This window comes from Schistocerca piceifrons, chromosome 4 (genome assembly GCF_021461385.2).
Source record: "Schistocerca piceifrons isolate TAMUIC-IGC-003096 chromosome 4, iqSchPice1.1, whole genome shotgun sequence".
Taxonomy (NCBI): domain Eukaryota; kingdom Metazoa; phylum Arthropoda; class Insecta; order Orthoptera; family Acrididae; genus Schistocerca; species Schistocerca piceifrons.
In genome coordinates, this window is record NC_060141.1 from 763,028,182 (window position 1) to 763,046,234 (window position 18,053).

At 41.5% G+C, this 18,053-nt stretch overlaps 1 protein-coding gene across 3 annotated transcripts in view; it reads left to right on the plus strand.

Annotated features, from left to right (window-relative positions):
* Positions 1-18,053, plus strand: part of LOC124796242 (uncharacterized aarF domain-containing protein kinase 5) — a 173,349-nt gene that overhangs the window by 11,816 nt on the left and 143,480 nt on the right. For all 3 annotated transcript variants that reach the window (XM_047260332.1, XM_047260333.1, XM_047260334.1), the window contains exon 2: positions 11,492-11,716. In XM_047260332.1, coding sequence (XP_047116288.1) covers positions 11,499-11,716 — 218 coding nt within the window. In that variant the 5' untranslated portion in view covers positions 11,492-11,498. The remainder of the gene's footprint in view (positions 1-11,491; positions 11,717-18,053) is intronic.

Below are 18,053 nucleotides of genomic sequence, written 5' to 3' on the forward strand. Positions count from 1 at the left end.
GGTGGTGGTGGCCATGCCAATGTTAAAGACTGCACAGAAATCACAACAGAGAAATGTAAATGTGATTTATTCATTTCGTTGCATACAATTTTCGAATCATTTTATCTGAGTTTCTATAGGATAGGATATGCCTATTATAGGACTAGAATAGGGTATTCTCTGTGCATTCATATTTACAGGTCTTGTACATGTATGTTCCCCAGGAGTAAAACCAATGGAGCAATGTGTTGGGTGTACGTGCAGTGTCAGTATGTACCTACTTGTTTCATGGATTGGACCAACTCCAGCTTTATCATTTATAAGATCCACCTCATCAGTTGGCTGAATGAATAGTGTGATCTATCTTACCAAATGTCTAATGTGGGACCATGTCCCACTGCCTCCTGGGCATCAAAAATTTGATTTTAATTATTCCATATATTGGTAATTATTGATCAAATTTAAAAACTTAAAATGCTGTCATAATGTGCTCATTAATAGCTATATTTTTATGTTAAAGATTGAACGGAGTAAGACAAATATTGTAGTTAGAAACTGTATATGAGTCTTGGGGAGGTGTTAACTCATGGCATGCAAATCACCCTGGCTGTATCCTTCCAGTTTTCAAGAATGAGAGTAATTAATGACTTCCAACAAACTTAACACATTATTTCAAACCTTGATGAAACTTTTTCTTGCTTACATGATGAAAGGAGGAAAGTTAATCACTTACTAAATTTTTCACACATTAAAACTTCATCATCAGGCATGAACTTTTACTTTATTACTTCCTCACTAGTAACTCTATTCCCAACACTTTGCAGACAGTATCCACAGGTATTATTGAATGTACCTGAAAAATTGTATCATTGTATGACACTTTGTTCGGGGGATATTATTTTTTGTACATGGGTTTTTGGCCCTTTAAGGAGTTGGAGGGTAGGGGATTTACGGGTTTAGAAAACATAAAACTTCAGCATTAGTCATGGAATTTTAATTTATGACGTCTTCACTAATAACTTGATTCGCAACACATTTTGCAACAGTATCCACATGTGCTTCTGAATGTAGCTGAGAATGTATGACACTTTGTTTGGGAGGTATTATGTTTTATACATGGGTTTTCAATTCTTTAAAGAATCTGAGGGTGGGGGTTTCAGGTTGAGTACTAAGAGAGAGCAGAAAAGAGTATATGGGTGATTTATGGTTGTGGACAAGATCTGTGGGTTAATTGTGTGGGAGATTGTTGGTATAGGTGTTGAGGTGCGGGAGGTTGGAGCAGATACATGTACCATACATTTTAAAGATAATTTTCTTATGCACAGTTGTGTTAAATTCATTCTTAGTTACTAGGAAGTGCCCCAGCATATTATCTCACTGTTTGTGTCCAAAACTGAATCTATCTATTCCTTACTTGCGATCTGCTAGGATTCTCTTACTTTATCTGTTAGTACTATAGTATCATTCTCATGAACTATTCGCCCTTGTTTTTTTGGTGGGAAGATCTGGCACTGCCGATTAACTAGAGGTTTCTCCTTTATTTATTAGTTTGTTGGTTGATGTGGACGTCCTTTATGTGAACAAGGTGGTGCATTGGATAATGCATTGGATTCTGATTTAAGACTAGTGGAGTCCAAATTCTTATCTGACCATCTAGATTTAGGTTTTCTGTCATTTCTGTAAATCACGTAAGACAAATATAATTGCTTTGAAAAGGACACAGCCAATTTCCTTTCCACCGATGTTCATTTTGAGCTTGTATTGTATCTCTAATAAGCTTTTTGCCTACAGGATATTAATCATAAGTTTTCCTGCTTTACTTTTCAGAACTTGGGCTGCTGCCCCCTTTTCTGTGGTTCTTTTTGTCATATTAATACTTATTCTACAGACTCTTGAGACTCTGTCCCAGGAATAATGGTCATCAGGGATATGACTGGAATGATTATTTGAACCAAAAAAATTTGTATTTGTTGTAATGTTATACAGACACAATAACAGAAGTAACACCAACCAAGTTTTATTCTGCTTCTACGTGAAGAGATCCACAATAACACTGAATGATGTATAGAACAGTACAGTCTCATAACTACAGAACACATCAATATACAGTCTCGTAAGTAAGCATGCAATAAGCAAGTAAACACGAGTGAGGGCGAGGGCCTGGTGCACCAGGCTTATGTTGGGCTGTTGTGTGCACTTGTATCATGCACTCTTTGATTATGCGTGCTCACGCTGTAGAGTTACAACAAAATGGACATATGCCGTATTCTCAATGGTTTCCAAGATTAATGTACAGTGTTATTTATTTTCTGTATTATACAATATGTTGTCAAGTTTACAAAGTGAAAAATATTCATCTTTAATGTCTAAGCATTATTGTATATGTCGCATTATAGATGTTGTACATTTCACAATAAATGTTTGGATCCCTCCAGGGGCTCGCTGCTCTTTGGCAGGTTTGTGCTTGGCTACCAGTGAGCCCCAGGCTTTGCAGCATCTTTTCCCTTCCATGCTGCTGTTCTTTTTCCCCTCCTGTGGGGAACATGACTGGGCCATTTTTGGAAATATATTCTTCATTTTCGGTAGTCAGTATCAGAATACTCTCCACTGTACCTTTCCTCTTTCTTTTTCACCTTCTCCTATCCTTCCTCTGCTTCGGCATTTGAGGCATCTCTTTTTCTTCCTCCCTGTGTGTTGCTGAAGGCTGGCCCACGTGTCTGTTACGTAGCAGGTGCCTGGGTAATATGTAATTCCCAACCCTGGGTTGACAGGCAGGGTTCGCTCATACCCCTGGTACAGGCCAGGCCCAGGGAGGGGTGATTGCCTGAGCTGCTACCTTCCCAAATTGCTGATTGGTCCCTCTGTCTGGTGTTGGGGAGGTGTGATCTGAGGTGTGAATAATCACCTAAGGCGGCTGCACCCCCTTCTGAAGGGGACCCCCAGTTGGAAGGAGCATGCCATCAGAGACACTGGCAATCATGGGGGATTTTCTTGCAATGAGTCAATCATCTTCACAGTCAGCGGCTATGAACTGTAGATGGAATGACGCTAATGGTTCAAAGACCCTCCCAGCTGCACCAAGGTTCCTTGTGGTTTCATGTACTGAAGACGGTTAGTCCTTCGCTGCTGTAAATCTGTTTATTATTCGGAAAGGTGTTGATGCAGTTGCTGGCCAATGATACTTTGCCTTTGGAGACTACTTCTGATTCTCAAGCACAACTACTTGTAGCTTCGCTCCTCCATGGCTGTCCTGTTCATATCGAGGCCTATCAAACACTGAGTTCATCTCGTGGTGTTATTTTCATTAGGCTGCTTGATGGTTTGACTGAGGCAGAAATCCAAACGTACCCCTCTGATCAGGGCATCATTGCCATCCATCGGGTTATGAAAAAAGTAGATGCCTCCTTAGTGCCCACATGCACTCTCTTTCTCACTTTTGATAAAAGATCAAAGCAGATTATGAACTTATCATAGTCAGAACATATATTCCAAACCCAATGCACTGTACTGCTTCTAGTGTCATCATTAAAACCACAGTCGAGAGTCCTGTTGACACCCAGCCAGATGTGTAACCTTTGTTGATCCATTATGGATCATGGGGCGACGGCTGGCATGAACTTCTTGATGCAATAATTTACCAACACATATGGCTGTTGGTAAATTATTGCATCAAGAAGATGTGTAACCTGTGGTAGGGGTGCTCACGAGGGCAATTGTTCGCCTCCTCCTCCCCACTGCCTCGACTGCAATGGTGACTATGCTGCTGCCTCCCGCGATTGTCCCGTGTACCTCGATGAGTAGGCTGCCCAGGAGGTCCAGGTCAAAGGAAAAGTGCCTTACCTGGTTTTTTGCAAGTTGTTGGCTAGTCAGAAACCCTGTGTTCTACCATCTGGCACCTACACTACGGTTCTTGCTGCAGCTTGCTCCATGAAGGACATGGCCACGTAGACATGCCATTTCAAATTTAGTACTGTGGTTGCGAAATTGCCCAGGGTCATGGTAGCATCCCCTGTCCTCTTCCAGCTGTGCAACACGCCACCAAACTCTTGCCTCACGGGGCGAAGTCATCAGCTACATAACCAGCTGGCCGGAAAGGACAGAAGGAACAGTGCCGTGAAGACTTCCTACATCCCTCCAGCCAACCAACAACTGAGTCTTCCTTTGCTAATTGGAAAGGCTTGAAGAAGTCAAACAAAGGCAAATGGTCATCTCCTTCACCGACTTGAATATCCTCTTTGACAGTGTTGTCATGTGATATCCTCACCTGGCTGATCTCCTTGTCGCTGGCGCACACCACCAACCATTTTTCTGCCCTGGACTCTGCAGGCTGACAGCAGAAGAATCATGACGTTTCTGTAAACATCATGGATTAGGGTTCTCCTGCTTCTGTGCCCTGCAGCAGCAAGTCTTCGAAGGCTGGCACATGGCAGCCACCAACATGACACCTCTTTCTTTTTTTTCTCGTCATGACTCTCCTCCAATGGAACGTTCGCGACCTTTTATCCAACAAAGAGGGTTTACAGCTGCTCTTAGAATCTCAGTTTCCACTTGTTCTCTGCCTTCAGGAAACAAAATTGCATTCTTACGACCACTTTGAGCTGTAGCATTTCTTTCCGGTCTGTTTTGACCTTCGTCCCGAGGTCAACATTCCATCTTATGGGAGACTCATGCTGCTCATATGGGATGATGTTCATAGTCAACCCATCTTTCCGAGTAGCTGCCTTCACGATGTTGCAGTTTGCCTTTGCATCTCGAGTTGTCCGTTCTTTCTGATACATATTCAAGTGACCATTTCCTGTGTGCTACCCGTTTACTGACCCCTACCCTACCACTGTGCACACTCGAATGGCAGCTTACTAAGGCCAACTGGAGGCTTTACTCCTCCTTGGCAACCTTCGACAAAAAACATTTCCCCAATTGTGATAACCGGGTGGAATATCTTACAAATGTTATCCTTATTGCTGCAGAATGTTCCTTTCCTTGCATTTCCTCCTTACCACGCCGTGTTCCGGTCCCTTGGTGGACTGACGCATGCCGCGATGCAGTTCTTGCACGGAGATGTGCTCTCCACGTTTTTAACTGTCATCCTATGGTGGCAAGCTGCATTCATTATAAACAGATGCGTGCACAGTGTCATTGCATTCTTCTGGATGGCAAAAAAAACTAGCTGTGTTTCATGCACTAGTTCTTTTAACAGTTCCGCTTCCTCTTCCGTACTGTGGGTCAACCTCTGGCGGCTCTGTGGGACCAAGATGCATTCCCCAATTTCTGGCCTGACAGTAGCAGATGATGTCATTGTGGACCCTATTGCTATCTCCGACACGTTGTGCCACCATTTTCTGGAGATTTCAAGCTCCTCCCACTATCATCCTGCCTTTCTCCATGAGTGGAGGAGGCTTGGGCAGTACCCTTTTCTTCTCCGAATTGTGAGAGCTACAATGCCGCCATTACTATGAGGGAGGTAGATCATGCTCTCACTTCATTCTGACCCTCTGCCCTATGGCTGGACGCTGTTCATATTCAGATGTTACAGTACTTTCTGCTTAATGCATATAACCACATCTGGGCAGAGGGCATGTTTCCAAGACACTGGCGTGAAGCCATTGTCGTACCACTGCCTAAGCCCAGTAAGGTCAAACATCTTCCTTCTAGCTACCGCCCCATTTCTCTCGACAGCTATTCTTGCAAGGTGATGGAACATGTGTTTCTTGCCCAGCTGGTATGGTGGCTTGAGTCTCACAATTTACTAATCACTACACAGCATGGATTTTGAGCACGCCATTCTGCAGTTAATGATTGCTTCACTTTGTCCACACAAGTTATGTATGGTTTTCTGTGGAACTACCAGACTGTGGCTGTGTTTTTCTGTTTCGAAAAAGCCTGCAAAACCTGCGGGATGACTGGTATCCTCCGTACTCTTTACATGTGGGACTTCCATGGCCACCTGCCCCATTTCCTTTTTAAAAGACTGAATTTTCAAGGTACGTGTAGATTCAGCCTTCTCAGTGACTTTTATCCAGGAAAATGGTGTGCCTCGAGGTTCTATCCTGAGCATCGTCCTCTTTGCTGTTGCTGTTAACCCTATAATGGCCTGCCTCCTGCCGGGCATCTCCAGCTCCCTTTTCATTGACGAGTTTGCCGTCTCTTGCAGTTCTCCACGGATTTGTCTCATTGAGCAGCGTCTTCAGCAATGTCTCGATTGTCTTTACTCATGGAGAATCGACAATGGTTTTTTTCCTCTGACAAAACCGTTTGTATGAATGTCGGGCAGTACAATTGGTTTCTTTCACAGTCTTTACATCCTGGGCCTGTTGCTCTTCCATTTCTTGAAACCATGAAATTCCTTGGACTCATGATTGATAGGAAACACTCTTGGTCTTCCCACGTGTCTTATCTGGAAACCTGTTGTATGTGGACCCTCAATGTCCTATGTGTCCTCAATGGTACTTCTTGGGCTGAAGATCAAACCACCCTCTTCCTTTTGTACCGGTCCCTTGTCCATTCGAAACTAAACTATGGATGTTTCATTTATGCACCTGCACGTCTGTCCCTCTTACGCCGTCTCAATGCTATCCACCATTGTTGCATCTGTTTGTCCACTGGCACCATTTACACTAGCATGGTTGAGAGTCTGTATGCAGAAGCTGCCGAACTACTGCTGTCCTACCACCATGACTTACTTCTCAGCAGATATGCATGCTGTTTGTCTGTCATGCTTGGCCATCCGTCCTGTGCCTCCTATTTCGATGACTCCTTTGATTGCCAGTATGGGGCGCTTCTCTCTTCTCTGTTACCTCCTGGAGTTCACTTTCGGCTCTTGCTCCGGTAGCTTAACCTCATGCTACCTGCAAGTTTCCCAGTGGGTGTGAATGCTTTGCCACCTCGGCTTCGTGCAGCAGCCCATTCTCCTTGGTCTTCATTCACTTCCCAAGGGTACTACTCCAGCCTCATTGTATCACCTTCAGTTTCACAACCTTTGCATGGATTTTCACGATAGTTCCTTTGTGTCCACTGATGGCTCTTGGACTGACTGTGGTGTCGGGTGTGCTTTTGTCATTGGCGCCGATGTTTTTTGGTATCAGCTTGCAGGACACTGCTCAGTATTGACAGCAGAGCTCTTCGCCCTGTATCCGGCAACGCAGGCTTTTCAATTACATCATGTGCTCAGACTGTCTCAGTGCCCTTCAAAGCCTCTGTGTGCTGCACACCATCAATCCTTTAATGCAATGGGTCCAGGATAGCTGACACTTGCTCGATCTTGATTGAAACACTGTGATGTTTATGTGGGTTCCTTGTCATGTCAGTCTTATAGAAACAAGGATGCTGATGCTGTTGCCAAGGCTGCAGTCCTTGTATTTCAGGCCACTAGTTCTTATGTTCCATCCGAAGATCACTATGTTGCCATCTATCAGCAGGTGGTGTCACTTTAACATCACCATTGGTCCTCCCTTCGTGGGAACAAGCTGGTTATTAAGCCTCTCCCAGCAGCTTGGATGATTTTCTCTATGCCCTCCCGTTGCGAGGAGATCGTTTTGATTTGGTTGCGTGTTGGGCACTGTCTCATTAGCCATTGCCATTTGTTAAGTGGTGCTCTCCCACCACGTTGTGCACATTGCGCCCAATTTTTGACTGTCCACCATTTCCTGATGGAATGTCCTTTTTTTTTTTAACCGCTTACAGTCACGTTTGTGTTTGCCGTCTGAGTTATCGGCTGTTTTAGCAAACGACGCTTGGGCTGTCAACCGCATTTTACTTTTTATCTGTTGTAGCAGTATGGTGGAGGCCATTTAATGTTTAGTTCTGGCCCTCCGTTTCTCTGTGGCGTATTGTATAGACCTTTCACCGTGTCCCTGTTTTGTAGCAGTCTTCTCTTCCGTCGATTGGGATTGACGTGTAATCATTTTTGACTACTCTCTTTGTCTTTTGTTCTACAGTTGGTTTTGCACTCTAAAACAAAACAAATGTTTGGTTATCCCACCATCAGTGTCAGTGCATTTGCGCCCTCTTCTGAGAGCAGGTTGTGTTACTTGTCTGAGTGCCTGTGCACATTCCCTAATGAGGGCAACAGTCTCCAGGATGCGACAAAGCAATTGTCTTGTGGATTTACCTTTCATTTGTGTACCTCAGACTTCATATAACCCAGTAAACTAGAAAGGTAATGGTGTAAGGTGTGGCGATGTTGGTAGCCAATTGATTGTACTACTGTGCCCATTCCACTGATTACGGTAAGTGTGGGTGAGTTGTTCCCTCACATGCCTGACAAAATGTGGAGGGGCTTTTTCATGCTGGAAGTACATCGCAGTTCGTGTGGGTAACAGAACATCCTCAAGGTGTTCAATAAAAGCATTTTCCAAAAAATGCAAGTAATTCTGTCCCATCATTCACTCTTCTAAAATGACAGATCTATCAACATGTTACTGATAATACTACACTGAAGTTTGACTGAAAAACAAACTTGCTTGGAAGTTGGTTTCCACAGTAGCATATGAATTTTCCTGTGACCACTTATGGGTTTTACATGTGTTGTTGATTCCATTCTGTGTAAATGTAGCTTCATCAGTGAATAGTACTAATGAGAGAAAATGACTGTTGCCATTTAACCAGTGATAGAATTCAAGTCAAGTGGCACTGTTGCCAATGTGAATATTGTGGACATGCTGTATGTGAAATGGGAACAAATTTTCTGCATTTAGTGTTCACCATAAACATATTTGTAGGACATTGATATGTGCAGAAACTCACTGTGTGCTGCTACTAGGACTGTAATGCACAACTTCAACAATGTTTTGCTATTCTTGCTCAAGTTATTCAGCTTGATATTCAGAAGGAAATTGGGAAAGTGGAAGGATGACTTGTTTCATGCCGTCGTTTGCTGCAACTTGATTCTAAGTGTGCATGGCATCTTCTTGCATAGAATGAGCATTTCAGCTCAACTTACGGATGTGTTTCCAGTGATTGAACAGACCAGTACTGGCATAAAATGCATCCACACAAATCACAATGAATGATTGGAAGAGGACAGGGCTACAATTGATGGAGCTTTCTTGCTTGTCACTTAGCTTCGTCATGTCTGCAGCATTCTCTTTGAAACAAATTGACAGTTGTGGATGTAATGTTTCCCGACACTAACCAGTCCACAGCGCATTCTTCCCATGTCTGTATGTTTATTTCAGTCATCTTCTTGATGTGTTTTAGGTGGTCCTTAAAGCATCTAAGAGGGACTCAATGAAGTCTGCTGCCAGAGCACAGTTCACCACAGATGATTTGGTGGGGATATGTGAAGAATGTGGCATAACTAGCTCAGTTGATGAGCAAAGTGGTTGCCTCAGTGCTATTTATATGCATTTTCTTGAGAGCTGTGGTGTTTGCCACTTGGTCCTCTCACTAAATGGTCAAGGTGTATTAATTTTTTGTTGGTGGAAGCATTCAAGTCTTTTGATATCATGACGATACTGTCTCCAAGTTTCACTGCCATACAAGAATGTGGAAATGACAACTGCTCTTTCCACCATGAGTTTGGTATGTACCTTTATGTCTTCATTCATGAAGGCTCTTTGTATTAACCATCCCAAATGCTGCATGGGCAGCCCCAATTATTTTATCAACATCCTGTTTGCAGATACTGTTTAGACAAGATGCTTCCAAGATACAAAAAGTGATCAGCCTGCTCCAGTATTGAGTCTAACACCTATATTGAACTCAGGAATAATTAACCCTTGGGCAGGTTTTGCGAGTACTTTCATTTTTCCCGCATTGACGGTAAGACCAAAGTGATCACATGCAATTTTAAAGCAGTTGACTGACAGTTGTAACTGCCTTGCTAGAGCAGGAGATATAGTGTCATCGGCATACTGTTGTTCCGTCACCCATAAACCTGGCTACTACTTTGTGAACAAAGACTTGTCAGATTGAAGAGACCACCATTGAAAAGTAACTTAATCTGCATGCCTTGCTTGTCTGCAGATGACTGATACAGAATTGCAGCCATTTACAGTGCAAAGAGTGCTGGAGTAACAGCTCAGCCTTGTTTCAAACCCTGAGTGATTGGAAACAAATCCGATTTAGAGTTATCATGAAGAACCTGCCCAGACATGCCATCATGAAGAACTTGAACCAGTTCCACATAGGGCTCAGGACAATGAAAGTCTCTTAATACCTTCCACATGGCAGATCTGAGTACCTTCTACAAAGACCTTTTCCAGGTCACAGAAAAATAAGTATAGAGGCTTTTGTTGCTCGCTGTGTTCTTCCTGGATTTGTGTAGAACAGTTGTTCCTGTGAAGGTTTGGAAAACACACTGAGATTCAGGCAAAATTCTCTCTAAAATAATTTAGAACTGACTTAATAGAATTCTTGTGAGAATTTTACCTGCAACTGACAATAGCGATACACCACAGTTGTTTCCACATGCACTGTGGTCTTCTTTCTTGAAGATAATGATGTTGGTAGCATTTTTCAAGTCATCAGGTACTTCTTGAGTTTCCTAAATCAAGAGGATCAGTGTAAAAAGTCTAGTCTTCAAGAATATACCTTTATCTTGTATCGATTCCAGAGGAATGTTTTCAGGGCCATGAGCCTTTCTTGGATCTTAGTTGATATTGTGCATTGATAAAGTCTATGTATGTGGATGGAAGTGCCATCCACAGTTATTGGGTTTGCTGGTGATCACTGCAAAGTCAGTCCTCAGCAGCACTGGAGGAACAATTCGGAACAGCAGAGAAATATTCCTTCCAAAGCTTTAAGATTGTTCTCATTGTCGGTTAAAGCGGTGAAATTGTCAGCAGTCTTCAGTCACCCTGATAGGAATTGAACTGGGACATATAAGTCCTTTACGCCTACTTAGAAATTTTACAGGTCATGGGGATTGGATAATTGCTGTTTTTGTTGAGAGCTCTGGTAAATACTCAACAATCAGAAATTAGACATGTTGGAAAGTATTCTTGGACAGCAACAGGAGAACTACCATCATAGAAGCTATAAACATACAACATGTCTGCATGTTCTTCATTTGCACAAAGACAGTTAACTGGTGTTTCTCTCTGACAACAATGTCAGCCCCTTGCACTACATCGCTCACAACACATAATGGACAACTGAGCATTCGACGAGCTAGCATCATGGCAGAAATACATCCTGAAAAAGTAACTAAAAGCAGTGAAGTAGTTTGGGCTAGAGTAAAACATCAAAAGAGCTTGGCTAGGTAAGACACACACATGCACACCGCTAGCCCAAAAAGATATGTGTTATAACTTGGAAACCATTTGGAATAGGGCGTATGTGTACATAAAGTTTTTTGTTTCAAATGAGTGTTCTTGTCTTGTCCCAGAATATTGACCATTCCTCGTGGGACACCTCATATTTCTATAGTAGTAATATTTCTGGATAAATTGAAACATGGAATCAATAAAAAGAGGTATTGTTTTTATGCAATAAAATTGTAAATGTAATGGTTGCATCTAATTTTTTACCACAATGTTGTCCTTTTTTATATATTTTCGTGTACTTGTTACAGTGACTTCATGATGATATTCAAGCAGACTTTTACTGTTATCAAGAGAATATCAACATTACACTCCACACAGCATGTTAATGGAAAACTGCATTCATCAAGGAGATATGCAAAATATGGTTTGTTTGTACTGGCTGTGGGAGGAGCTGCTACAGCTTACTCACTACAAACTGAACAAGAAAAGAGGGTCCTGAGGGTAGCTGTGAGTGGGGTGGGCAGATTTTTGAGGTGTGTACTGCTACTACCCAGTAAAAATAATCTTTTCTAGTGGTGTATTCTATTCAAAATTTTACATATTTCTCTGTCATAGCAAGTTGACAAAATAGGATTTTCTTTTCTTTTCATGTCTTATGTGTGACATTTTATATCAGACCATCTGGTGCTTAAAATAACTTTGATAGCAGTTTATAAGGAATGTCATGTAACTCTTTATGTTCCAATCTGTCCTGAATGTAAAATGATTTATTCGTAGAGCAAACAGTTACAAATCCTTTTTAGCTGTGACATACTTGTAGATAGTTTTCTTTTGTGTGTATAGGGCTCATCTTGTCTCTTTTCCTGTAACGAGGTTGCATTTTGATTGTAGCATTTTATGGTGAATCAGTAGTTATGAAAAAATGGCTGTAGTTTTTATGCTAAGAACAATATTTGCTTGACTTGAGCAGAAAGTCATTCTAATCATTCCAGTATATTCAGAAAAAATGGATCAGTGATTAGTTACCGCACTGCAAGTATGCTCCAGTCTGTTGAACATTGATTGCCAGAAGTTAAAAAATCATGCCTGATCAAGTATTCCACACTCCAAGGCATATTGCACAGAATTAATTATTGTACTATGAATTAAACCTGGCTAGATATTGAAAGTTATAATAATGGACACTCCAAGAGAGAAATGTTCAACAAAAATGAGGAAAGGCACTCACTTTGATGCATGGTGCATATTGTGGTTGTCAGTCCAAAGACAGGTTTGATGCAGCTATCCATGCATATTTATCCTCTGCAAGTCTCTTCATGTTCTTGTATGTACTGCAAACTGCAGCCACTTTAATGTGTTTAGTGTACTCTTGTCGTGCTCTCCCTCTAAAAGCCTTATACTTGATGTGTGTAAGCTGGACTCGTGTTTTGGGAGGGCAGCTAAATTACTTAAGGCAAATGTCAGCATTTTTCCTTTGAAAAGGGCACAGCCAATTCCTTCACTGGTTGAAACTTTTGCTTGTTTTTACTCCATCACTGATAGTGAATTAAACACTAATCTTCCTTCCTTTTTCTCACTGCTAGCAAACAAGCATTAGTAGCCCTGTCCTCAGTGCAGTTATTAAGGCTGTAACTAGTCTGCATGTGGCAGTAGTGGCCCTTGTAGTGCATATTAAAGTGCGCGTCATTTATGGCAGCGGCTGAGTTTAGGTTCGTTCTGCGCATCTGACGTCACAAAACACAGTCAGCCAATGAACAGAGAACGACGTTGCCAGAGCTCGACTGCAGTGCAGAGCACGGACGAGTGTCTTCAGTTTTAGAAACATTCAGTCATAAATAAAGTAATTGAACAAAAGCAATGTCTTGATAGCAGACTTTCTATAAAAGAAAGTTTGGAAAAAGCATTCTTTATACCAATTGCTTCATATTCTATTAATTAATTAAACCAAACAAGCAATAAGCCTCCTAATTCAGGCAATAGCAAGGAAATTCATTCTCACTAACCGCTTCTTCGCAATAAAGAACAGCGGTAATTGTTTACTTCCTATTGTACATCGACGAAACGTGAGTAATTCATAGTCATACCAACTGTGTTTGTTGGTATTTTGTGTGATTCCTTAAAGTCCTCCAAGAATTCCATTAAACAATGAGCTGTGTTAGCGTAATGGTTAAGGTGTTTGGCTGCTAAGCAAAAGCTTTCGAGTTCAAACCTTGTTTGGTGCTTAATATTTTCTTTATTTAAAAACCATATCGAAGTGTCTTACTTCATGAATTTTATTCGTTTGAATGTAATTTTTTGAAATTTCTAGTGGCAATAAAATCGACCATACGGAAAGTATACGCTGTGACTTTTACCTCTGCAAACTCTTCAAAATTTCGTGCAATGGTTTACTACACTTAATGCTGCACAATAACTGCGTTGAACATCAAAACAAAATTAAGTCATTTATGGGGGGAAGGTATCAGTCAAGAAGATGTGTAAAAATCACATTTTTGGGCCAAATAGTTTTTGTGAAATCGAATGATAAGTGTGTCAAAGCAGTCGGAACACCATGTGTCTGCAGAGGCGAGCAGTGCAGTGATGACAAAATTGCGCACAGCGCGGAATTCGGGGAGCACGTCTCTGTAGCAGCGAAAGGGTTAATGCGGCCGTGGTCTTTACTTCATAAACTGCGCGCTACCCCCTAAACGTAAGTTTGCGAACTACACTATACTATACTATATTATGGTGCTGCTTCTCTTGGCGCCTACAACTGGCAACGCAGCAATCTCCCGCGTCTGGGCGGGCATGCGCGAGCCACCAAGATAAAAGAATTGAACTATAGTGTCTGATGACTGCTGAATTTAGCTGGTATGTTGATGATTTGACTGCTTGAGTAACGTCTGTTCTAGACCTATTACTCCATGCAGCTACACCTAACACTGCCACCTTAACACTCCCTTATTACATTGGTGCAGATATTCAGCCTTGCAACTCTTCTTTCTCCCATGCAGATTTCTGTAAGTGAATTGGCTATAAAACAAAACCCTGCTTCTCTACTTAAATAAAGTGTAGATTGGTTCCAATTGACTCTGTATATTGTCATAAGCCATCACAAAATATTACACTTTACACTGAAAACGACTAATGTTATTGTCTCAAAGACCTCTCTTAACTTTCTGTGATAGTACATAACAACAACCGCTAATACAGGGTATCCCATCTATCTTGACCACCCTAAATAACTATTTGCCAAGATGTAAATTAAAAAATGTTTCAAGCAAATGTTGTTTAGCTGTCAGGGGGACATCAATCAGCATGATTGCCTTCATTGTAGCTTTGTTTTTTACAGAGATGCATCCTGTATTTTTTATTCGGTAATTCATTTACTGCCCTAAAGACCTATTCCAAAATGTATCACGATGTACCATTCACTGAAACACAATGTTATTAATTACATAACACAACATTGACGTTGTGCAGGTACTCGGGGTTATGGAACACATTCATGTTCTGACGTTGACAGAGGACAAATGTAAACATAAGTAGAATGCACACCCGTTATTCCGTCAGCCATTGTGTGAGTAGAAAGTACACCAACAAAGAGAAGGTAGAAATGCTACTCATCTATGGGGAATGTAAGTTAGCAGAACAGTAATTGCAATACTGTTTTCTTATATATAGGTACATTTAGTACAGTAGTTTAGTCCTTTTAAATACTGTTGTGTAGAGTAGGCATACAGTAAAGGCTGACCTCCCTACAAACTGCATTGACATAACATTTCTTTTATTGTTGTTGTTGTTGTTGTTGTTGAAGGCAGGTGAAATGCTACGCAGGCAGTGGAACTGTACAGAGAGCAATATCCTGACAAGAACCCACATTCCCGATGGATGTTTTCTTGTCTTATTGCGACGCTTCAGGAAACGGGAAGTTTCAACCCATGACAATGCAATCGTCGTAGCACTCGCACAGATGAAGCTCCGAAGTTACTGTTCTCGCTACCATTGCCATGAATCCACATATGAGCACACGACAGCTTGAACACGAGATTGACCTTCCTAAAACCAGTATACATTGTATTCTTACATGTCACCAGTTCCATCCTTACCATGTATACCTACATCAAGAATTGCATGGAAATGATTTCCAGAATTGTGTACAGTTCTTTCAGTGGACACAGCAGCAAATCTTCACCAACCCGAATTTGTCTCCAATGTTCTATTTACTGATGAATGTTCCTTCTCAAACAAAGGACAAATAAATACAAGAAAATTGCATTATTGGTCCAGTGACAACCCACGATGGCTAAGACAGGTGGAACATCAGCGCCAGTGGAGAATTAACATCTGATGTGGAATGGCCCTTATTTCATAAATGGTAGTGTAAACGGCACAGCGTATGGCAACTTCCTCAGACAAATTCTTCCTCCTCTTCTGGACGAAGTGCCGCTAAGAACCAGAATGCTTATGTGGTATCAACACTATGGATGTCCAGCACATAATGCCTTGCGTGCACGTCGTGTTCTGAACTGAAGGTATCCTGCCAGATGGATTGGTCGATAAGGAACAGTTACTTGGCCTGCCAGGTCCCCTGATTTTAAATCCTCTGAACTTTTTTCTTTGGGAATGCATTAAAGACATTGTCTGTCACGATATTCCAACAACTCTAGAGGACATGCAGGAATGTATCGTGCCTGATTGTAATTCTCTTCAGCAGGCAACACTGGAAGCAGTAAATAATTCTTTCATTCAATGAATGCACCAGTGTATCGGTGTCCAGGGTCACCACTTTGAGCACCTTAGAATATTCTACTCCTGGGCAGTGGTACAGGAGAGCCACAGTCAATTTTGTGTTATGTTTGTGCGTGGTTTTCATTTGTTTTCTGACAACTCCAGCAAGTGGACGAGTTTGTGATCCCGGGCTCAAAGTCAGTGTTGTGTTATGTAATTAATAATGTTGTGTGTTTCAGTGAATGGTACACTGTGATACATTTTTGAATAGGCCTTTAGGAGAGGAAATGAATTACTGAATAAAAAATACAGTGTGCCATTTGAAAAAGTCGTACCGCTGTTCATATCTTTGTAAAAAAGATAGCTACAATGAAGGCAGTCATGCTGATTGATGTCCCCCCGACAGCTAAAGAACATTTGCTTGAAACATTTTAGAATTTGCAACTGGACAAACAGTTATTTAGGGTGGTCAAGATAAATGGAACAACCTGTATACACCTTATTCATCTTCCTTGATGCCAGAAATCTTCCATGGTACCAGAGCTCCTTCATCCCTCCTTGCTCCACAGAGGTTACAAATGCTGTCCCTCAGGTAGACTCTGTACCTATTGAGTAATTCTTTCCCACAGTATGTGGCTCGATCTTTAGAAACTAATTGTGATCATGCACATCTTTACTTTGAGCTCTATATTTGATGTGTCTGATACGTGCTCTTTCATGATGGCATGAATCACAGACTGTACAAAGAAGGGATCCTGCAATAGGAACTTTGCTTATGGATGCAGGGAAGATAGATTTGGTACTCTAGTGGAGAAGTAAGAAAAGGAAATAGACAGATAGGTTTGTTGTGATCGAAGAAGAAAGGAAGACAGTATCCCATAGGTGGATTCCCTTATCACCCCCCACCCCAGGGACCAGGGACCCCATCTGCTAAGGTACTGCATGGTGTTCGGCATTGCCTACATAATGGACTTACCATGGCTTTACCATCCCAGAAACCCCAAAAATTGATCCTAACAAACCCGCATGAAATGCAATGGAATAAGCAAGTATATTTATGTAAGTCAACGTCAATAGTCAATATAGTTTCTGTATTCAGTCTATTCGTGGGTCAGTACTCATTTGAGGTGACACCACTACCCATGATATATCTCCGTTTATAAAAATTCACATAAAAACCCAACCCTTCTTTTTACTATATGATGATGGTAAGTAACCTGCTTCTTTAGTCAGAAATCTTATATTGGAAATGGAAATGAGCGTTTTGTGTCATTGGCCAAGAGACCCCTTGCAGGGCAGGTCCGGCTGCCTTGGTGCAGGTCTTATTACATTCGATGCCACACTGGATGACCTGTGTGCTGGATGGGAATGAAATGATGATGAAGACAGCACAACACCCAGTCCCTGACCAGAGAAAATCCCTGACCCATCCGGAAATCGAACCTAGGCCTGTAGGACGGCAATCCGTAACGCTGACCACTTGGCTATTGGGGTGGACAATCTTATATTAAAGGAATACTTAACAGCTGATTAAATAACAGTTGACAGTATTTGTTTACACACTTTCGCTGTTAAGAAGGATCTTTTGTTTCTACCGTGTTTCTTTCCCAAGTTTAATCTAATGGATTCTTACATTGCTTTAACATATCAATATTATATAATCCCTTTTCGTGACTTGTTTCTGGATCAACCAAGAAAACTGCTTAGGGATGCGGTGCATTTGAATCTTTGTAAGGATTGCTATATCGAGGGAAAAATTTGTGTTTCTTTCTTCAAATTTGAGCTATGGTGTACTTCCTCAATTAGTACCAAGTCATCCACGTCAAAGGTTGGTGTTGAAGCTTTTTCATTACATTTACGCAACCTTTCGTCTGCTGCTCATTATAAATTTTCTTTTATGACATCGTCTAAGTTGTCTCCATGTATGTTATCATCATCTTCTGGCATTTAAATATCTTCAAGAGTGGCTCACCTACGAATTTACCATGCATTATTTCAATTGGAGATAAAAAATTAGCTAAATGTGAAAGTTCGTTAAGTATTATTTGGAATTGTAGTACTTTCTGTGCCCAAGTTGTATGTCTGCTTGAACAGTATGTCCTACATAACCTACAGATTTCTTTCGTGATATGTTCGCGAGGTCTACCTCATGGGTGATAT